At 38.9% G+C, this 23,080-nt stretch overlaps 1 protein-coding gene and 2 long non-coding RNA genes across 6 annotated transcripts in view; 2 read left to right on the top strand and 1 right to left on the bottom strand.

Annotated features, from left to right (window-relative positions):
* The window catches only part of LOC148130690 (uncharacterized), a 123,497-nt gene that overhangs the window by 28,447 nt on the left and 71,970 nt on the right, over positions 1–23,080 (top strand). The gene's annotated exons all lie outside the window — the stretch shown is intronic.
* MAML3 (mastermind like transcriptional coactivator 3) overlaps positions 1,781–23,080 on the bottom strand; it is a 308,222-nt gene continuing 286,922 nt past the window's right edge. Inside the window, exons 3-5 of the mRNA XM_087963117.1 lie at positions 9,854–10,093; positions 7,862–7,952; positions 1,781–3,280 (exon numbers count right to left, since the gene is read on the bottom strand). Coding sequence (XP_087819243.1) covers positions 2,289–3,280; positions 7,862–7,952; positions 9,854–10,093 — 1,323 coding nt within the window. The 3' untranslated portion in view covers positions 1,781–2,288. The remainder of the gene's footprint in view (positions 3,281–7,861; positions 7,953–9,853; positions 10,094–23,080) is intronic.
* LOC148130691 (uncharacterized) lies at positions 3,184–18,411 on the top strand. Its single transcript, XR_015749224.1, has 3 exons — positions 3,184–3,308; positions 5,572–5,710; positions 18,252–18,411. It is a non-coding gene; the product is annotated as an uncharacterized LOC148130691 (long non-coding RNA).

The following is a 23,080-nucleotide window of genomic DNA, read 5'->3' as shown; positions in this document are numbered from 1 at the left end:
GAACTTTATAATATATATATATATATATATATATATATATATATATATATATATATATATATATATATATATATATATATATAGGGAGATGATAAAACTTTCACTTGACTTCTTTCCTAATTTTTGTATACGTAACTGGTCACATTTTTCAGCTTCGCCTGACTGCTGCAGTGCACAAAATGTTCATTTCTTTTCTCCCTTTCATCTGAATGTGGTATAGCTGTATTAAATAAATTTAGTAAATGTATGAATTAAAACTTCTTTGGATCTTTACATGCACTCCGATGTGTGTGCTATGATCAGAACTCAATTTGGCACACTGTGCACTGAGTGCATGATAAAATTTATTTGTTATAAGCACACAAATTTTTTGGCCAAATGTCAAATCTACCAATGTGCAAATGCATTGGTCAATCTATATTTTAGTACTGGTAAGAATCAGCCAAAAAAATCTGCCAATAATTTAAGTAGGATACACGCCTGTGTACAGGAATTTTAGACCCATTCCATTTAAATCTTATATCCCAACACAAATGGGCTAAATATACTTTAAGTATAACACGTAACTAAAACCCTGCCTCCCTCCTTCATTTTTCAGGAAAAGCTGTTTCTAGAGGAGGGAAATTATGGATAAATGAGGTGTTCAGTGTTTCTCTGCATGCTTTTTGAGCCTTCTGAAACATTTCTTCCAATATGCATGGTAATCTTATCCTGCAAATGTGTAAGAGATACAATCAGAGAATGTCATGAACCAGAGAATGAATGGCTGCAGAAATAGTAAAGTCCCCTCACTATCTGCTGCTACTCTACCAAAAAATGTTATCTCTAAAAACAAAACAGCTCAGATGGAAAATTGTATGTAAGAGAAACATATAAATCAGACCCTGAGAATGCTCTCTATGTGGATGTATTTAACATGAACCCCACGTTCAACTTACAGATAGGTGGTCACACATTCAATTTCCAATGTTACAAATAATGCCAATCTAAACTCTTAAAAGGACCTAAAAGAATTGCAGTTAAATTCTAGTACTTCAAATTGCACAAGTCTATGAAAAATATTTGCAATGTCAAATGCTTATATACAACTGCTACTAAAATTACATCAATGGATTTTAATTTTTTTTAAAAAAATTGTTTTTCGTTGATCAGCTTAGTCATCATTTTAAAGAGCTTAGGGCTTGTAGAAAGTAGGAAGTGTAGAAAAGAGGGCATGTGTTTGAAGAACATAGACCATAAACTCACTCTCAATCTGTCAAGGGTGTTTTGATAGGGGTGCTCAGTGTACTATATATGACAGCCAATACAGTTATTGGCCCCTATCTGTGTGGTCTTAAGAGCAGTTGCTCCTTGATTCTCCTGATGTCTTTGGAAGATCAAGCCAACAGTTTGTATAGCACAACCTCACTTTATCCTGTATGTTCAGAAAAAGAACACACTTCATATCAATAATTTCATTTCCTTAGACCTATCTCCCTTTTTCCAATTACTTTTGTATAGCATCACTATCTTTGGAGGCAGCCAGTGAGTAATACAATTATTATACAATCCTGCTTGTCCTACACTGTGTTTTTCCTCACACGTAAAGATAATGAGTCAGGAATCATTTGATTATGCAGGAAATGGACAATAGAGAAAAGATAAACTCTTTTACTAGAATCCATCATGCACCTTAAGAAGCATTGATAGGGCACTGACTGAACTCCTTCAGCTCTGGTATCATTGTCATCACCACATTCAAACAACCTTTATGTAATTCTCTATCAGATTACACACATTGCATGGAAAAGCTTGGTATTTATTAAATTCAGAGTTAAGATCTTTGTATTTGTCACTTGTACAGTCCACCTACCTTTGACTCTCCTGCTTTATCTCAGAAGCCGCCTGTTCTGTATCCTGAAAACTACAACAGCTCTTAGAGAACTGCATACAAAGTGCATTGTTATAGGACAGCCAGTGCTGTGGCACATGGGAACTGCCTGACACTTTCTGTGGCCCATAGGCAGAAAGCAGCACTTTTTGAGCTTTTCTTTCTCTCGCTCTCTCAGTCTCTCTCTCTCTCTTTCTCTCTCTCATTCTCATTCTGACCTGCAGCAGATACGCTATGGCATGGAGACTGCCGTGGGAAGTTGGCAAGGACTTTTTGTCATTGCTTCAAATTCCAATTATGCCTTCACAGATCAGCTAGCTTTGCACAGCTTTAAAAACAAAACAAAGAAACAAGGATGGACATCATCCTGCTTTCCTTTTTTGACCCCACAAATATTGGAACTGAACATCTCCATGTGCTATGGATTTCCAAACAGTTCATCAAGTTCTTGTATCCATTCATCTCCTGGACCACTTTTAATGATGGAGTCTACAAGATCAGAGTTTTCAGTTATATTTGGAAAAGATCCTCCAGTTCCTTCACTGCTATAGCTATAAGATATGTCTTGAGTGGGATTCCTCTCATAGATCTGACCTTGGCTGCTCTGAGTGAAGCTACTTCCTGGTATTTGTTGTGCAGATGACTGATTAAAAACAGTTAGAGAAGAAACTGCCTGACTTATTGTAGGCATAACCATTGATCTGGATTGATTATTGGTTCCTTGTTGTCCAGGGAGTTGTTGCAACATCTGTCTCCCTACACCTGAGTTCAGTGTCCGTACGGTTCCATTTGTGTCCATTATAGATTGACCAACACTTTGAGGAAAATGTTGCTTAGGCAGCCTTGGCTGACTTGATTGCATTGAGTAAGCAGATCCATTGTTGAAAGGTCCGATTTCATTGCTAGTCCTTCCCGGGATACCTTGCAGTCCTCTTGCCTGCCAGTTTGCCGTTCCTTGTGGGACTGGGCCCATCATATTTTGAAGCCTGGGGGCTTGTGTTCTGGTCATAACTTGTCCCACAGGTCCTTTCATTTGCTGATGTTGTTGAGCTACAGCAGAGTTTACTAAAACATTTGGACCAAAGCTGCTGACTATGCCAACTCCTTGTGTTGAGCTAGGCTGCCTTGGCCCCTGACTTGGATTGTGTGTTATATTTATACTATTTTGGTTTGGGTGCTGCAACATTTGGCTCATTCCTGAGTTCATACTGTACATTCCTGGCTGGCCAGTCACTGGGCTGCTGTAAGGAGTCATCCCCATCTCAGTCTGGCTACCTGTTGCAGAGATTGCTGCAGTGTTCTGAGAAGCCCCCAAAGACATCATACTAGCATTCTGAGGTATCATTCGGGAAGTCCTCATGCTTTGAAGAGCAGTCTGATTTCTTACGGCAGCTATATCTTGTGGAGAACCTAAAGCAGCAGAAGGTAAAGAGTTATAGTGAATTTTAGTGTACTGAAAGAAGCTGCAGAAATTATTCAGGCAGCTGGAAGAAATTGGCAAAACATTTTTGCAAAATATATGCAAGAAATAATCTAGACATCTGTAATATTAATATTCAGACCTTTTACCTATGTGAATACCTCCTAAACTGTATTGTAAGCTCTGACTTGCAACATTCTGATTGAACAGAACATGAAGTTAGAACAGTATTTTGCTCAAGTTACAAGCAAGGTTACATATCCACTCCTCTACTCGTTGTAGAATACCTTATGCCACCAGACTTGAAATTCTAGAACTAGAAAACCTTGAATTACGCCGTCTTCGGTCTGATTTAAGCATGGTATATAAAATCATACATTGCAATGTCCTACCTGTCAATGAATACTTCAGCTTCAACCATAACAACACAAGAGCACACAATAGATACAAACTCAAAGTTAACCGCACCAAACTTGATTGCAGGAAATACGACTTCAGCAATAGAGTGGTCAATGTCTGGAATACTCTACCCGACTCTGTAGTTTCTTCCCCAAACCCCAAAAACTTTAACCTTAGACTGTCTACTATTGACCTCACCCCTTTCCTAAGAGGTCTGTAGGGGGCGTGCATAAGCGCACCAACGTGCCTACCGTCCCTGTCCTATTTCTCTTATTCTTCTTTTATTTTTCTTATATGTACCCATTTCATGTATTCACAACTATGTATACACTTATACTTATTATCTTGTAAACAATTGGCAAATCAAATAAATAAATAAATAAAATAAATATCTCTAGAAAATGCTACCAAGAAGTAACTTTACAGCCATGTTAGAAGGTAGTAATATGACTTTTACATAGCAGATAATTTCTTTTATCTAGTACAAATAAAACCAAGCTAAAGAGGTGGATTTTTTTTAAGTATCTCCTGGTGGGGTCTTTTCCAGTCCTACTTGGAAATCTAAAAATTAAACATGAATAAATTGTCTCCAAATATATTTATTGATGTATTCAAAATATGTATATGGCCCACCCATTTTAAGCAATTCTGAGTGGCTAACAACTAGGAACCTCTAAATCCCCTAAAATGCTACAATTCTATCCTGGCTTCATCTTCTGCATATCATCCCTGTGATCACAATGATCTCCTCTGGTTTTCTTCTAAGTAGAACTAAAATAAAAATATGGTTGCCACAGATTGAGAACAGAATAATATGTGGTAATTTTACAGTATCTAATATTTAGGGCTGTGGATTAGAAAGCAAAAAAGGCTTCAGGGCACAGATACAGTATGTACCCATAGCAGGTTATTCAATACTTGTACCCCTGCATGCTCTGAAGCACCATTTGACCTTCAAATCTGAAGTATTGCGCAGCTGTTGTTCTATATTATCATGTTACAATCTTGTTTAAAGTTTGAGGATAAATGTTTTCCTGTTTTCAAAGAAGCAGAGGCTGAGAGCCTGATTCAGATTTTACATTATTTAGTGGCCAGCCAAATGCTGAAGGTCATGATTACAAGGGACTATAATTATGCAAGCATTCATTAGAGATCTATTTGAAAATGAAGAATTGGACAAGTAAACAATGATCTGACCATTAACTACCCAAGAAACTCTTTAACTATTCCCATTATCTTTTAAAATGAAAACTGTGTCAATTGCTGAGATGTTAATCAATTTGTTATCGCTTAATCCACATGTGAATGGATATTCTATAGCGTTGTTTCAAGTTATGTCTACAGAAAAGAGAAGAAATGCTTTCCCTCCCTAGATATTTTACACAGAGATGGTGTATTAACAAATCAATACTGTAAGGGGGGAGAGGTGAGAGAGAGAGAGAGAGAGAGAGAGAGAGAGAGAGAGAGAGAGAGAGGAGACCAGGCAAGATCTGATTTAAGAAGAATAATCTTCAAAAAACATCCCCCTTAGAATATTATTACCCAATCCATATGCATCATTATACATACTGATCAAAATGATATCAACTCCAATCCCTGATGTAAAACAGGGTTAGAAGATTACAACAAATTATGCATGTTGTTATGCCATTAGATTCAATGTTTCTTGTGAAATTAATAGAGGATTACAACATTTTTATCTTGTAAATAAACTGGAGGTTGTAAAAATATTCCATGCAATAAAAATACTTGTTTTGAGTTATAGGGGGCCCGTGATTAAGCAAAAAATAATAAGTATTATATTAAACGTACATAAAATCGACTGTTTTAATAGCATTCTATATCTCCTAAATATTATTTCCATATAGCCTTCCTTCCAAAGAATTATTTAAAGGAAAAAGCTGGACAAGAACATGTGGCTTGCATATAGGAGGAGTGGTTTCCACAATTGTGATACTTTCAAAATGGTGTCATCAGGTGGCTATTGCCATTTTGTACTTGAGTCTGGTCATCTGATGCAAGTAAGTAAACTGCAGCACTTGTGTGAAGATATTAGGCATTTTCCCCATTTTCCCCATTCTTCTGACTCTGCACTGATATTCCACTGACAGTGTTCTGCTAATCAGGGTTATGTAGGGTGAGGCTGGAGTTTGTACAACTGACTAACAAAGCTCTTAAACTCTAGTCATCTTTCAGGGTGTTTATGGCTTCAGAACTAACCATCCTGAGTCAATAGTCTGCTTGATTAAAGCACATTTGCTATATTTAAATGTTTTAAAAGAGGTGTGGGGAGAACTTTTCTGCTGTTAAATTTCCCTTGGAAATATTTTTTAATCAGGCTTTATCCAGCATCCAAAGTATCAATTGCCCCCACTGTATGTGATACCCTTCAACCAGAAGTACTGTATATTCTCCCTTATATTCCTAGCATTTCATAAACAATTGAAATCATTATTCCAAGGAATCTTTAGCCTCAGTCGATCTGATCTGATCTGTGGACATCTATCTTAGTCTTTTTAGCCATCTTGTTACTTTAATTATTTTTATTCAGGTTTGTTCTATATTTTCTGTTTGACATCACATTTTATTCCTTATGTTGATGCACACCAGTAGTGGGATTCAAAAAAATTTACTACCAGTTTGTGGGCAGTCGCTTGGTGGGCATGGCAGGGAAAGGATACTGTAAAATCTCCATTTCCTCCCCACCCCACTAATCTGCTTTCCTTTCTCCTGTGCAGGGCAACAAAAGAAGACCCAGCCGATCAGCTGGGACTCGGGAGGCAGAGAATAGATGGGGGCAGAGACAGTCAGAGGTGGTATTTGCCGGTTCTCCAAACTACTCCAAATTTCTGCTACCGGTTCTCCAGAACTGGTCAGAACCTGCTGAATACCACCTCTGATGCACACCATCCAATCTTTGGGATTGGGAGAGTTTATAATACTGTAAACAAACAAATACATTACCACAAACCCAGAAACTCTCTCAATTGTATCTTTACTTTCTGCTTGGAATGGGAATGGGATGGATTTACATTTGAAATCTGCCATCCTTTTGACTTAGAAAATGTCTGGACTAGTCCTTACAGGTTTTTTGGCAAGATTTTCCAAAGCAGTTTGCCATTGCCTTCTTCCTGGAGCAGAGAGAGTGACTGGCCCAAGGTCATCCAGTTGATTTCATTGCCTAAGGCAGGGGTGTCCAACCTTGGCAACTTTAAGACTTGTGGACTTCAACTCCCAGAATTCCTCTGGGAGTTGAAGTCCACAAGTCTTAAAGTTGCCAAGGTTGGACACCCCTGGCCTAAGGCAAGGGTCTTCAAACTTGGCAAGTTTAAGACTTGTGGACTTGTCAGCTAACATGACTGGAAGAGGAATTCTGGGAGTTGAAGTCCACAAGTCTTAAAGCTGTCAAGTTTGAAGACCCCCGGCCTAAGGCAAGACTAAAACTCAGTCATCCATTTTCTAGCTCAGTGCCTTAACTGCTACAATGAACTGAGGCTACCTCCACTCTCATTAATGGCTTGCAGATTGCGGTAGGGCAGACTGTGTGTAATGAATATGCTTGCTTGTTTCTGTCTCTTCCTGCCATCTGGCACTACAAGATGGTTACATTTCTAATGCAATATGCAGAATATCTAAGAGGATCACTCCACTAATCAGAATTGTTTGTATTTTTTCAGCAAAGAATTTTTGTAACCAATCTTGTAATTTAGGTTTTTTTAAAAGTATTTTTTGTGCCTGTTGACAGTGAAGAGAAAAGCAGCAGCATCTAGGGCTGTATGGTGACCTGGATTCAAAGGGTAATGGGGTGTGTGTGTCAGAACACATCCAGATATGCTTGTTATACCTGTTAGCAACTCCTTAAGTCAAAGATATCTTTTCCTGGATAATAATAGCCATGTGAGCCTAGAAAGAAGTAAAGAAATCACAAATAGATGTGAAATCACAAATAGGCGAGCCTATGTGTGCACATCACTTTTTTCTTCATTATATCCAGATTGCTGCAAAGTCTTAGTGGCTGCTGCCTACTTGTGTTAGATAAGATTGTTCCTTCTGAAGATGCCTTTCTAAAATAACAAAGTAGTGGCTGTTTTACATAGATAATCTTTATATACAGAAATAGCATGTAAACATCAAAGAGTTAGCTTCTGAACCTACTAGTATTTATCTCTCACCTGGAAACTGAGTGACTGGTTGGACTGGATAAGCATTTCGCTGCTGTTGCTGAAAGTGCTGCCGAGGCAAATGTGACTGCTGCTGTAAATGCTAGAAAAGCAAAAGAAAAGGGGTTAAGAAGGGAAAGTTGCCCATTGGGTTGCTATGAGAGCCAATAGCAGAGCACTGATATGTGGAAGTGGCTAGTGAAGTGAGCAGAAGATTGCCTTGCATAGATCAAGGGATCTGATTCTATTCCAATATTCTATTTTGTACGCTGGCTGCAAACCGGCCACCCATGGTGGTATCTCTGCTATCATTATTTAGCGGCTCCTGGCAGCTTATAAGAGATTTGGCTGTTATCTTGCTTGGTATGTATCCATTTTATGTTATGCTATAGGAGAAGAACAGGCACAGCTGGGGGCAGAATTAAACATGTCATCAGCTTAGAATCCTTAAGTTGCTACAAATGATACAAGTCCACACCTCCTTTAAACCTCTATCTAGTGCCAATTAAGTGCTGACCATTAGTTGGCTAGATTCTTGTGCACAGTCTTGAATACATTTTATGTGCTGCAATTTAATACATGGTCCTGATCCTTTGTGCCTGACACATACTTTTCAATCTGTTTATTTTAACTAATAATTAAGTTTAAAATTCCTTGATTTACTGGTGTGCTTATTATCACTGGATCCAAAAGAACCAAATGCCTGGACATGGGATCACTGCCTGAAACCTGGCAACCTGGAGTTGAAGTCCACAAGTCATAAAAGGGCCATAGCTTCCTACTCCTGCTTTAAACAAAATGTAAATGCTAGCCATAATATTTCAAAGGACAAAGAAAAGATAAACTATGTGAGAAAAGTAAGGAAATTTTGCCAAAATGTATTATACCAAACATGGCTATTTTGGCATCTAAGTGAGAAAATTGCAAAGGAATTGTTTCCTAAAGGTAAAAATATAATAATTATAAAAGTTGTCTCTTTTTAAGACACCAAAATAATATTGACCCAAGACAAATATCCTACATCCAGTAGTATTGGTCTTTCAGCAAGTACATCAGCTTTAAAGAGAAGTTGGAAGGATGTAAACTTTTTTTTTATTGTGGCTCTTTCCCCCCTTATTACCTTTCTTTCTTATTCCTAATTTACTGCAGTCATGGAAGTCCTGTACTTATGATCACAGCTGAGCCCAAAATTTATGTTGCTAAGTGCAAGAGTTGTCAAATGAATTTTGCCCCATTTTACAAACTTTCTTGCCACAGTTGTTAAGTGAATCACTGCAGCTGTTTAAGTTAGTAACCCGATTGTTAAGTGTTAGGAGGTTTTTTTTCCTCAGAAGGTCACAAAAGATGATCACATGATCCCGGGACACTGCAACTGTCCTAAAGATGAGCCAGTTGCCAAATGTCCGAATTTTGATCATGTGGCCATAGAGATGCTGCAACGATTCTAAGTTGAAAAATGATCATGTCACTTTTTTCACTGCTGTTGTAACTTTGAGCAGTCACTAAACGAACTGTTGCAAGTCAAGGATTACCTGTACTTTAATTCTGCCTGTCTCAAAGGAACTTTTGAGATACAATTCAAAGTGCTGCGGAACCCCAAGGCTATCAATGTTGGGAACAGCACAGAACAGCACAGAACAGAACAGAGGTGGAAGGTCTTCTAGTCAGCCCACTCTTGCTCAAGCAGGAGAACCTATACAATCTCAGTCAATTTGACTGTCCAGTCTCTTCTTAAAAGCCTCCAGAGATGGAGAGCCCACGATTTCTGTTCCACTGGTTAATTGTCCTCACTGTGAGGAGATTTCTCCTTAATTCTAGGTTGATTCTCTCTTTGATTAGTTCCCAGCCATTTCTTGTACTGCCCTCTGGTGGTGCTTTGGAGAATAATTTGACCCCTTCTTTGTGGGAGCCCCTCAAATACTGGAATACTGCTATCATGTCACCCCTAATTCTTCTTTTCTTTAGAGTAATATTTAAGATATGTAGCAAAATGATACACAGTACTTGTTCCGCCAAGATGTGCTGCTGCTGCCGTTGCTCCCTTAGAAGAAATTGTTGCTTCTGCTGCTCCATCATATGGAGTTGGGCCCTTTGCTCAATCAGCATCTGCTTCATAATGGCTGCTTGAGGTTGGTTGCTCAAGAAATTGGCATTGCCAGGATTTGTGCCCACATTACTGGGTCCTGAGGGTACAGCGGACTGCATGGGACCTGTGGATCGAGACAATGCCACAGTGTGCTGGTCCTAAACAATGAAATATATAAAGGTATAAGTTAGATAGTGTACGGGTATACTATACATTAAAAATAAATATATTAATTATTCTCTTTAGCAAAAATTAGAATAATGAGGAAGGGAACAGAAAACGGAAAGAGCAATGCCAGAAGTCAGTCATCAACTTAATGTTCTTCCTGTGACTTGGAATAACTATTTACCTAAATCCCACTCAGTATCCCATTGCATCAAGTTCCATGTTTGATATGAAAAAAGACCTGAGAGAGTCCCCAAAGAATTATAAAATCTGGACATCATTATAGAAAATGTTTCCTGGCACAAATGCCAGTAGAATCTCTAATGATGTAAACCCACAAATAGGGTCTTTCCAAATGATTCGACCAGATTAGAGAAAGTATAAGGTTTACTGCAATGTTTTGAATTAAACTTAGAAGTGTTAGGAACTGGTAAACTTCTGTAATTAAGAAAGTTGCATGCTATGGAAAAACAACTATAACAAAACCAGTTGCTGCAATGTTTTGGATTTTAAACATTTGTGAACACTTGTGTTAACCACTCTGATAACAGTTTTGCAAAATACAGAATGTGTGTCAAACTTACTTTCTGTGTTGGTAGAATACAGAATAATTCATTACAAAGCAAAGCACATTATATTCTGAATTTCTCTCTTTTTAACTACACCAATAAGTGTCTACCAACAGGAAAGAAAATCTCTTGCACATAACATTGGAAAATCAATCTTAAGTTGTCAATGGTGATGAGCACAATAACAGATGAAGTGTTTAGCCCAGGCAAAGAGTAAAGGCCAAAAATATAGAAACATGGCCTGAATTAGAAAAGGGCAGGAGAAAAGGATTAAGAGGTAAATCTGAAATTAGATATCAACAACTTTGAGATTCAGATACAGGAATTTCGAAGTCTACCTAAATTTTGATTTGTTTTTCCTACCTTGGATTTATGATATGTAAATAGATTAATCATGACTTTCTCCATTATTCTTCCTCTCTCACATATATTTGATTGAGCTGTGTGGCCATATACCTTTTTTAAAATAAATCAAAATAAAATAAATGCAGAATAGATATATATATATGAGAAATGGCACAGAGGTTGGATTAAAAACAATGATAATCTCTTGCAAGCACAGCTCAGTCTTCTTTTAACTTCTGGATGTCAATCCAGTAGGTTTCATATTAATTTGTACAATCATTGTGAAAGAGTGAGCTGATGCTGTAGCAAAACGGTATCAGATGTTTTTTCCCCCTATCTATATAATCAAGTCTCCGTAGTCTCATCATAATAATCTCTAGATAAGATGAGGTTATGAAAAGGGCTTCAGCATGGAAACTCACTGAGGGAAAGGTTATTATTATGATACTTTTCCAGTTAAAGGTATAGCTGTAAAAACCTTGTCCTACTAGGTTGTTACCTTTCAGATCATTTTTTTCCACTGTGTTTCATGATGATTAGAGGAAACTAACTAAAAATGGACTGTTTTTAAACTTACAATGAGATTTAAATAGTGCAAGCTCATTGTGACTGAATGCAGGATTCAAGAAAGTAATCCTTTTGAGTTTAAAAAATATTCTTGTGAGTGCTCTTGTCTTGCCGATCTCAAACCAACATATATATATATCTGCAGACTTTGGCCAGAAAACTCCTAAGAGGGGGCTGAAATAAACCTTTGTAGCAAAGCACTTTGACCAATAGCAATGATCATACAGCAAAGATGCATAATAGGAAGCTAGAATTTAATTAGCCTAGAAAGGGAAAGTCAGAGGAAGAAATGTGCCTTTTAGGAAACATATTCAACACGGCATCTTCTCTTTTGTCCTGAAAGGTTCAAGTGGAACTTGAGAGGCATCTATTGCAGCTCATAAGGCTCTGAGTATTTTTAAAAGCTTCTTAAGCACCTAGTAATGGATATGTGCTACAAAGGATGCCAGTATATTTGACTTTTCCTTCTAAATCTATCAAAACTGCAGGTAGCTCTGGATTAAGAGGAGGAGTACGAGAACATCTACTTGGCTAATGTTTCTCTAATGCACCAGCAGGTGGCATCATGCGCCCAATTCTTGATGGCTTGTGTTAGCCTATTGGTGACTGATTGCTGCCCTGGGCGCTCTGCCTCCCCCCCCCCAACCCTGTTTCCACCCTCCCCTGTGCTTGCAGATGGCTTAATCATGACTACTGTTCCCTCCCCCTCCTCCTCCCCCTTAGTACTTCTGGGATAATGCTGCTAACATTCAGCCAGCCAGTCAAGTGTTACAGCACAGAGCAGGTAGCCTGGCAACTGAGAGTATAATACTGAACAGATGGTGTTCATACAGCATGATGGACATCACACACAGCCGCCTGAGACAATCCAGGAATTCTCCGGTGGTTTGAGGCCTCTTTACACAAAAAACGTGCTTGCCAGCAGCTTTGGGGATAATTTCCACCCTCTCCCTCCAATCTGACACTGAACCACTGAAATGATTTCTTATTATTTCTGTTTTGCTAACTGCACGGAAGGGACAGCAGTCTGGTGGCAGGTGACATGACAGATGGAGGGCGAAACTCAGGGTATTGTGAATTAATAAAACCTTATGTTAGGCATAGGCAGAGAAAGGTTGTTCAGAACAACATACTTGGGAACGTTTGTGTGAGGATGTTCTTCTGGTGGCAGCGGGGGAAAATTGTACAATGCATCGACTCCTTCCTGAACAGCACTCTGGTCATTCATTCCCACATGATTATAGCAGAAGTGCTCACAGCATAAAATCACGGAATGTTTTGGTGACGGAAGGGCTAACTCTGAATGCTTCCACATCTCTCCCCCCCTCCTTTTTTCCGCCCAAACAAAGAATCAACTCTTCTGCTACTGTTGAGAGCTGCAGGCACGCCACTGAAGCAACATTACATTGGCTCAGCTTCCCAATTCAACACAGCGCTTGCTAAGGAGACTCCTGACACTTCTTCCAGAGAGCATGCTGCTCTTTACTAATGAGCTCTGGAAGCTAAGACTATCCAGGCTGTCACATTTCTAGCCCTGAACAATGCATAATATCTGTGACTGTGGTGGGACTGGGAAGGAGGAGCAGAGAAGCGCAAGAAGGGATATTTTTCTGGAGGAAAGAGGTGGAGGTAAGGAAAAGGAAGGGGCTTACAAAGGCTAATGGAAGAGGTTTCTAACAAAAGCAAAAGCATTCATGTTCTCAGACATGCAAATCTCTACTCCAGAATGATGAGAAGAATAAACACTTGAATTATTGAACCTTTCTGCCCACTCACACCTTCCCTTTCCTCCAGTTTTATTCCCCAGGGCTACCTGACCCACCTCTTCCCCCTTGAGCGATGATTTATGGGTGAGGAAATGGGGTTTTCAGTGCTAAGGTAAAGAGAAGGCTGTCAGACATTAAAGAAAAACCCCAGGCAAAAGTTCCAGAGTTCCTGCAAGCGGGGGTGGGGGGGTGGGGGGTGGGTGAAGAACAGGGGGAAAAAAAGATACATAGCAACACAGTCAGTCATTGCTCATCTTTTTTTTAAAAAAGCTTCCATCTGTATTCAATATTCTGCATGTGTCTGTGATAGTTCAGGAACAGCATCCATATCCTATAACTTTTAAATCGGGAATCATTAGAGACCCTTTTGATGTATCCCTCTATTGTCTCTGTGATCCAATACGTAGCACTGGGTTTTAGAAGTTTGAGTTCAGATCTCTTTTTAGTCACAGGTTCACTTGGTAAATGTCCACGCTGTACCTGAACAAATGCTCATGTTCTGGATGCGTGTAACTGCAAAAAGAACTGTCATTCATCATACAACAACCTGGTAGAAAATGATTTTCATGCTTTTGCAGCTACCTTTTATGCCTGGCTGAATGACAGGGAGGTGGAGAAAGGAGAGAAGGAGGTCATTAGAATAGATCAGTATGGTCTTCAAAAAGCAGCAGCCACCATAAAAACACATGTCCATGTTCACACCATAATTTTTATTCTATCTAACCCACTTTAGAGGGAACATTTATTCTTCTTCAGAACAGTACAGACTGAACTGTACAAATGCAGCCTCAAATGATACTTAGAAAAATATTTTTAGTGCAGTGTTTTTGAGGTGCACCATGAGTTAAATCAAATTCAATTCAGCATTAATTATAAAAAAATCCCTTTATGAACACCCTTTTCACATATTCTTTTTTTACAGAAACTAGTACAAGGACAGCACATGCTCCCTTTGGAACTTTAAAATAGAAGGTACCCCATACCAAAATCATGGTGAAGTTAGGCGCTATTTAAACCTTAAAACTAAATTAGATAAATTAGATAGATCAACTATCTAAATATATATATATATATAACAGAACACAAAAATAGAGATACCGTATACTTGTTTTTATCATTCATTAAGTATGGTAGGTTGACCTGTTTCAGGTCCTAGCAGCACAATTACATGGATTATCTGAGGTAACCGTCAAAGCACCTGCTAATTTTATTTGCAGTATGCCTATCTATAGAAATAGCAATCTGAGAACTTTCTCATGGTGGGTCTGTCTTTTGAAATGAGTGGTGATCAGGGACAGAACCTTTTCAAAAATGATCCCTTGCCTTTCAATGACTAAGGTAAAGGTAAAGGTTCTCCTCGCACCCAAACGTGCTAGTTGTTTCTAGCTCTAGGGGGCGGTACTCATCTCTGTTTCAAAGCCAAAGAGCCAGCACTGTCCGAAGACGTCTCCGTGGTCATGTGGCCAGCCTGGCTAAACACTGAAGGCACACGGAACCCTGTTACCTTCTCCCCAAAGTGGTCCCCATTTTTCTACTTGCATTTTTACTTACATGCTTTCGAACTGCTAGGTTGGCAGAAGCTGGGACAAGTAACTGGAGCTCACTCTGTTATGTGGTGCTAGGGATTTGAACAGCCAAACTGCCGACTCTTCTGATTGACAAGCTCAGCATCTTAGCCACTGCATCCCTTTCAATGACTAGTTTGCAATAAAGTGTCTTTGTTTTCCTGGACTTTTGCTAACTTCTTTTTAGCAAATAAATTTTGGTTGTGCTATCTGCTTGAAAGGATTGTTGCTATTTTATTCTGTGACTTCGCAGTATTTATTATTTTCGTGGGAGGTTGGGCTTTTTCAAAATTTCAGTATTTAATATCTTTTCTGCCCTGGGACTATAACTTTTCCTGAGCAATAAAGCAATCAGTGACAATACCTTGAAGAAAGGAATTTCATAGGAAAGTACGCTTTTTATCATTGCATGAAGAAATGTAGGGAAAATGCCACAAAAATAAACTGCATATTAAATGTTCACAGATTGTAGATAAGATAATTCAAAAGGCTGTCCAGAAATAATAATAATAACATGAATTCCTAGAAGGATACAACTGAAGAAAACACTTGCATTGTCAGAACATGCAAATAATATTAAGACAGAAAACCCACCACAGATCAAAGTAAAGTCTTGAAAAAAGCTGCTTTGTAAGCACTTTGCTGTCAAAAACAGAGCTTGCATCACTGACACGGGCATCTTTGCAGAAGGTTATAAAATGAGACCATTTAAACATTAGAGGAAAGACACTGAGTCTCCCTTTGAAGTTAGCTCAGGTGTCAGGGATGGAGGTGTCTCATGACAAGTTGTTCTGCCTTGTCTTGAAAATTAATTTCTGCTCTTAGCTGTGGCATTTCCAACATAGCGCTTTTTTTTAATTCCAAGGGCGAAAGAATTTAATCCTTTTCAATATAAAGTCTGATGAACTCTGCACTCTAGAATACATCTTAGTCCTTGCACATCTCAACACTTGAGAGACAGACTTGTCCATACTATAGAACAAGATAGGAAAGTAAAAGAGAACATGGCAGTAAAGCTGAGAAGAAACTTAAACAGAGGACTCATGGTTTTTCTACACTGTCAGATAAAACAGGGGTCCCCATGGACTGGCACAGAGCCATGGTATGCCAGAAACTGGGCCATGCAAACGAGCAAAGCCACATTTGCGCAATGCAGGCAGCATGTGAAACCACACCTCTTCTGGACCGTGGAACAATCTCACAATGGAACCAGTCCCTGGTCCTCAAAAGGTTGGGAGTCGCTGAGATAAAGCATGCTTCAACTCAGTTTTAGACTTAGTTAAGCATGACTATTCCAGACACAAGATAATGATATTCTTTCTATGCAGTGGATGGGCGATCAACTAGCAAACATATACACAGAATCTCACATATTGACTTTCTTTCAGTTCAGTTGTATTGTTTAAAATTCTAGGTGAGTATAAAAAAAATTTTGGGGGTGTTTTTTTTTTTTCAAGAAAGTAAAGATACAATAAAGTTGAACTCCTCCCCCCCCCTCGAAAAACCTAGCTTTTAGAAAAAATAATCAGCAACAACAAAAAAGAAGGTCACTGGGATATCTGTGCGTCTTAAATGTTAGCACCAACTATTAGTCCAAGCTAGAAACCAGTTTGAAATCCAATTTGCTTTTATTCCAGGCCTTTGTTTGCTTGCCAGGAGTAAAGCGGTATTAATAGAGCAAGGGACTATCTACATGGGGAAAACAACCATGCAAATATGTCCTTCAATTAAAAGTGGCAAAAAGGAAAACTCAAAACTTATTTCCCTTGGGAATAAAAACAACATTCTCAGCCAAAAAAACAAACAAAAAAACCCAACGAGATAAAAGCTTAAATCAGGCAAGTCCTGATTCAAATCTCATTTTTCTGTTAGCTTGCGTATAAACATTAAAACTAGATATGTATTGAAAATTCTTTACTGAATTTAGTAGATAATTCCTATGCATAATAATCCTCCATAGAACTGAGAGATTCCCATATAAAAAATATTGGAAAACAGCTACTAAACATTACTGAACTAAATGAATCAAAAGTCTTCTTCAGTACAATAGTGTCCTATGCACCAATTAATAATGAAATAATATATGTGTTGTTCTCTGACCTTTCCAACATATTTGATCAATGTGCTATCATATATAACACTGCAGTTTATACAGATAACCCTTGCAGCCTTGATTATTGCCACATAAATCTTAGATCTATGCGGCCTTTTGTCAGCTGAGGATTATACTTGGTCTTGAAATGGAACATTGGGTGATTCTGTACTTCCTAAAAAGTGAACGAGACTAGCACAATAAGTGAGTAATGGGCTAGGGCAATCACTAAATTTGTTTTAAATATAACAAATATAATTAAACAGGGTGACATGCATACATACATGCATTCCCATCACATTGTTTGTTTTGGGAGTCAGCAATGTTAAAAACAGCACAAAATTAATTATTTTTTTATCATTTTCCTCTCGGTCACGTAAAAAATCATGTGCTGTAGTAACTTTACCTTTCTGTTTCTGTGAAGACTCATGCACTGTTTCTATTGTTCCATGTTGCTCCTGTTGTAATTTTTTGTTTTCTTCAGACATGAAGTAGCAGTAACTAAAATAGCTTCAGAAGTTCTTTATCTGCTGTGCTCTTTGAATTATTTTCTTTTACACACAGATACTTTTTTGTCTCATTCTTAACTATCTTTTATCAGAAAAAACAATTTTTATAAGCCATGTTTTGTTTATTCTAAATTTCATCTAGTATTTTCTCTTTTTGCTTAAGATTATTGAGTGAATAGTTCTCTCTCAATTTCTTATTTGGAAAATATTCTCAACAATCCATTTTTATCAGGATTTTGTATGGCTCAGGTTGTCATTAATGTCCTGGTGACTAAAGAAAGCCATCAATCATAAGTGTTAATGCTGCTGGGTTTCTCTGTGCTGTTTTGGTATTCTTCACCACAACATTTAGTATATTTTTAATGTTCACTATATGTTGACATATTTTATAAATTTTCAGTCTTATAATTCCCATCACATGCCCACCCCTCCTTACATGGAAGGGTCTTTGCACTTCTATAGGTAAACTATAGATGTGCTACAACATTTGATTTTATGTCCACTTTTGTTTGCCTTGTATAATTAGTCTTTGAATTTGATTTCCTCTTTTAAGTTTAACCATCATATTTCAATTCACATTGTTTTCCTCTGCGGTGGTCATGGATATATGTGTTGTGATCTCCTGTTTCAAAGTTGAATATATTTCCACAAATTTAAATTAAATTCAGACAAGATTAAATTTATTGATCTTTATCCCATTTGTCCTTTCTTTCCTCCCCCATTTCTTTTCCTTTTCAGCTGCTGATTTCACCAAGAATTAATTACAAGAATTAATGGTTCTTATCAAGGAGAAACATTCTTTAAAACCTTTCACTGATAAAACAACAAGAACCTCCAGCTTTTATCTTCTAAACATGCAAAGAATCTGACCATTTCTTACTATTAAAGTAATTTGTACCATTGTGGTATATTGTATGGATTATTGCAGCAGTTTCTTAGCAGGCCTTCCTGACACTGTTGAATGGCTATTACATGTTTTCGAGTCTTTTTCCTATTAAGCCCCTTCTCTTTGGAATAGATTTCTCCTAAAATTACATTTGGAGTTTGATCTTCCTAAGTTTAAACGGGTCTTAAACCTTTTTTTTTTACATTATTAATGAAAGTACAAGAACTATGTATTTTGATTGCAGTATCAAGTATCATTTTAAAATGCGGTCATGCTGAGATTGAATCATGAATGTTAAATTGATTGAATTGATTGATTGAAATTATTAAATTGACACAAATAAACACTTTTTATTATTCTAATGTTACAGTTGTCTCCTTATATTGCATTTTGGTATACTATTTGGAGTATGCGCCTTTGAGTCAAGGCTGACTCCTGATGACTGCCTGGACTAATGCCTGCGGTTTCCTTGGCAAGGTTTGAGAAGTAGTTTACTACTGCCAGAGAGTATCTGGCCCAAGGTTACCCACCTGGTTTTGTGCCTTTGGTGGGGCTTGAATTCATAGTCTCCTTATTCTAGCCTGGTGTCTTAATTGCTACACCAAATTGGGTCTCTTTAGGTAGACATACCCAAAAACATATCTTGTGGGAATGGTCTGCATGCACCTTGGAGCTTCTGGATTTGAATCCATGTCTTAGATGCTTGATTCGCTTTTAAACAGTCACTATTGCTAATTCTTGTTCTGTCTCTGTTGCCTCTACATTGTTTTTGACTTGCCTCCAAAGGAGGAGTGAGAAAACATAACAGGTTTAATACACCTATGAGGTTGTCCTTGGGTGGTGTTGGAATATGAATAAAACACTATTTTAACACAAGCACAGCTAAGGATACTTATGCCTGCCTCATTCATGGTCTGAGGATGATATGACAGCAATACTAGGGGGAACATAGCAGACAGAATCTAGGGCCAGGGCATATTTACATCATAGTTAGGTGCAAATGGGGGAAAGGCTCTGTTTTTCCTTGTAATCAGCAAGGACAGAAAGGATAGGTCAACTGCACAGTAGCCCCAAATAGCTGCTTCAAATTCCAGACATCTTGTTCTGGTCAAATGCTACCTTCTAATGATCTTTTAATTGCTTTATGAATTGATTCCCTCTACTGTCTTTTTTAATGCCTCCATTTGTAGACCAAAGTGCCATCAGTCAGCCAGATAATTTTTTTTGGCAGCCATTATAAGGAACAAAAGCAATGGGAGGCAAAAGAGAGAGGATCCGAAGATATGCTGCATTGTGACATCACCAAAAGCTTTCCCATTTCTGTCCAATCCCATGTAGCAAATACCTTCTGTGGCAGAAGCCTGAAGACAAACTAAATATAGCTCACATAGGCACTCATATAAAGCAGCTATTCTGCCCACCCTCACTTTTTATTTTTCTCTCTCTTTTGCCTTGAACAGCTGTATGCTGCTGTACAATCTATCATATAATCAATCAAGTTAATGCTAATCAGATCAATAGGAATATAGTCTCTCCAAGGCTTTCCATAGTCTGCTTTTAGAATTCTAAAGATTTAAAATAAATCAAACCAGATTGAATCCTGCAAAGTAATGCCTTAAGAAAACCAGTAAACTTAAATGTCAGCACATTGCAGAGGTGTTTAGTTTAATATAGGCTCCACGTCTGGCTGATCCATATAAGTAAATATATACTGTTCCACAACAGTCAATAGTTCATGTACAGTCTTCACTTAAAATGATTGCGTCCAAAGTGATGACAACATTCACATTCAGCAATGTAGCTCCTGAATCGTATGCATGTCATATTTAGAATGTTTTTTAGCAATTAGGTCAAGGACCTTTGTTTTGTGGAAGACAATCTTGTGGAATAGAGGATGCAGTGGCTCAGTGGCTAAGATGCTGAGCTTGTTGATCAGAAAGGTCAGCAGTTTGGTGGTTTGAACCCCTAGCACTGCGTAACAGAATGAGCTCCCATTACTTGTCCTAGCTTCTGCCAACCTAGCAATTCAAAAGCATGTAGAAATGCAAGTAGAAAAATAGGGGCCACTTTGGTGGGAAGGTAACAGCGTTCCGTGTGCCTTTGGCGTTTAGTCATGCTGGCCACATGACCACGGAGTTGTCTTCGGACAGCGCTGGCTCTTCAGCTTTGTAATGGAGATGAGCACTGCCCCCTAGATCCAGACACAACAAGCACGTGTGTGACAGGGCAAACCTTTACCTTATCTTGTGGAATGGCAGGACTTTCTTATGACCTTAGTGATTAGGGCTATGTGTAGTTGCTGGAATTCATGAAAAAATTCAAAAGAACACAACTAAATAGTTATAGTGGATACAGAAAATTTATATACCCCTGTTTAAATGCCAGGTTTTTGAGATGCAAAAAAATCAGACCATGATAAACCACTTCAGAATTTCTTCCACCTTTAATATAACATATACAGTACAATTCAATTGAAAAACAAACTGAAATCTTTTTTTTTGGGGAATGTCCACTATACACCTTCAGAGAGCTCAACACAACTACATCATAACTATCCAGCTAGCAGAAGGGGCATTGGTACTTACCAGACACGCCTTTTCTCTGTGAGCTGTGAAGAGCATCCGTTGTTTGGGATGATGCTTCTGTTGCTCGTCTGATAGGCTGGGCTTTAATTGAGAGGACACTCTTCCTCCTCCACGGGACTCCTCCCTAGCGTCCCCAGTTTTGGCGAAGTCGAAGTAATGAAATATTTCTTCTCCTTCACCCTTTCTAATACTTGGCCGGAATAGCACCCCACCAGACGAATAAGGGTGGGGATGGATGCTCTTCACAGCTTACAGAGAAAGGGCATGTCACGTAAGTACCAATGCCCCTTCTCCAGATGAGCTGTTCAGAGCATCCATTGTTTGAGACATACCAAAACTTGGCATGTCGTACGCGAGGGCTTCTGTCTGGTTCGGATTCCCCTTTTTCTTGGTCCCTATGGACCCTTTGTAACACTCTCCTGTCAAAGGCAGCCTCCGTAGAGGCAAAGACATCATTCTAATAGTTTCTAAATAAAAGGCGATGGTGAGGCCCATGTTGTCGCCTTGTAAATTTTCTCTATTGGCATTTGTGCCCCATGTTGTTAACATTGCAGCGCTCCAGGTCGAATGAGCAGTGATGCCCCTGGGTACAGGAAGAGACTGTGTCTCATAGGACTTGGGAATTGTGCTCTCAGCCACATACTGGTCATTGAGGAAGGGGTCTTGCACCCAATGGTGGGTGGTTGAAAAGAAGCGAAGAGAACCTTTGTTTCCTAACACACATCGTGCAGTTGAAATATATGCAGAAAGCTCGCCTTACATCTAGACTGTGGCATTGTCGTGCCAGATTTTATGTTGGTTTCAGACAAACATACAGGAGTATCAGTTCCTATGGTCTGTGGAAGCCCAAATTTATCTATGGGTGAAAGATGGATCTGGACTAAGGATCACTCTGTCTGTGTGAAAAATACAGAGCTCCTGTCTAACTGACAAGGCTACTATATCCAAGATGTAACTGGCCGATGTAATGGCAACCAAGATAACCACGTTGTACATTAGGAATGGAGACTCATGGTCTACATGGGCTCAAAGGGAGTTTTCTTGAGTGTGGTAAGGACCTTGTTGAAGTCCCACGTGTGATATCAATGCACTACAGGAGGCCGTAAGATTGTAGCCCCGTGGAAGAAACTTGCATATGCATGGGTGATGAGAGATGGACTGCCAGTCTCTCCTAGTGATAACCAATGCTAAGGCCTCCCTTTTGCCTGTTTATATGAACAAGCTAATAATGAAATGTCATATAAATAAGACTGCTGTCTAACAGGTATTCCTCTGAGATGGATAGCCAGAGCCATCAGAACCTTTGTAAGAACCTTGGGCAGATGACAACCCAAAGGACAGTGCAACGTTCAAAACATTGAGTATTATAACAAAAACTAAGAGGTTTGCTATGTGAGGATCTAATTGGAATGTGGGGATGGGCCTCCATTAAGTCAATGGAGGGTAAAAAATCGCCCCTTCTGAAGCTCAGAAGTATGGAGTTCAGTATACTCATCTTAAGCCTCCTATGAACTATGGACCGATTAAGTCATTTTAAAACTAAAATTGCCCCTCCTGATCCGGTGCCACAGGTTGGTTGCCTGGATCTCCAATAAATGAACAATAGCTGTCTCCATCATGCTCCCTTTAATAGGATCCCCGGAGAGAGGGCAAGTAATGCAAAGGTTCCGAGGAGGAAGATTAGCCAGGCCTAATCTTCTGATATCTCTAACTCAGGAAACAGAGGTAAAGACATCCCGTCTATCCATGAAAGGCTTGAGCCTTCCACCAATAGGGGCACAGTTGTGAGGCCTATGTTGTGCCTCGGAGACCTCTATTTCATGTTCCTCAAGAGATTCTTTTGGTCTGCCCTCCCCTTCAGTATCTATCTCCAGATAGGAAACTATCCGACTGTGGTGATTCATGCGTCCAGACAGTCCCTGGAGTCTGGAGAGAAAAAGTCCCTGGTAGAGGGAACGAAGGAACCCTCCCAAAAGCTGGGAAGGACTATTTTGGGGTCTATGAAAAGAGAGGAACTTGAGGGAGTTTCCGGTTTGTCGGCTTCGCGAGCGGTAGGGATTCGCGAAGCTGCGCGATCCCTGCCGCGCTAGCCGTTT

This window comes from Notechis scutatus, chromosome 4 (genome assembly GCF_049901735.1).
Source record: "Notechis scutatus isolate UNSWTSFEM ecotype Mainland chromosome 4, rNotScu1.2, whole genome shotgun sequence".
Lineage (NCBI taxonomy): Eukaryota > Metazoa > Chordata > Lepidosauria > Squamata > Elapidae > Notechis > Notechis scutatus.
The sequence above is the reverse complement of the archived record's forward strand: the minus strand, read 5'-3'. Positions and strand labels throughout refer to the sequence as shown.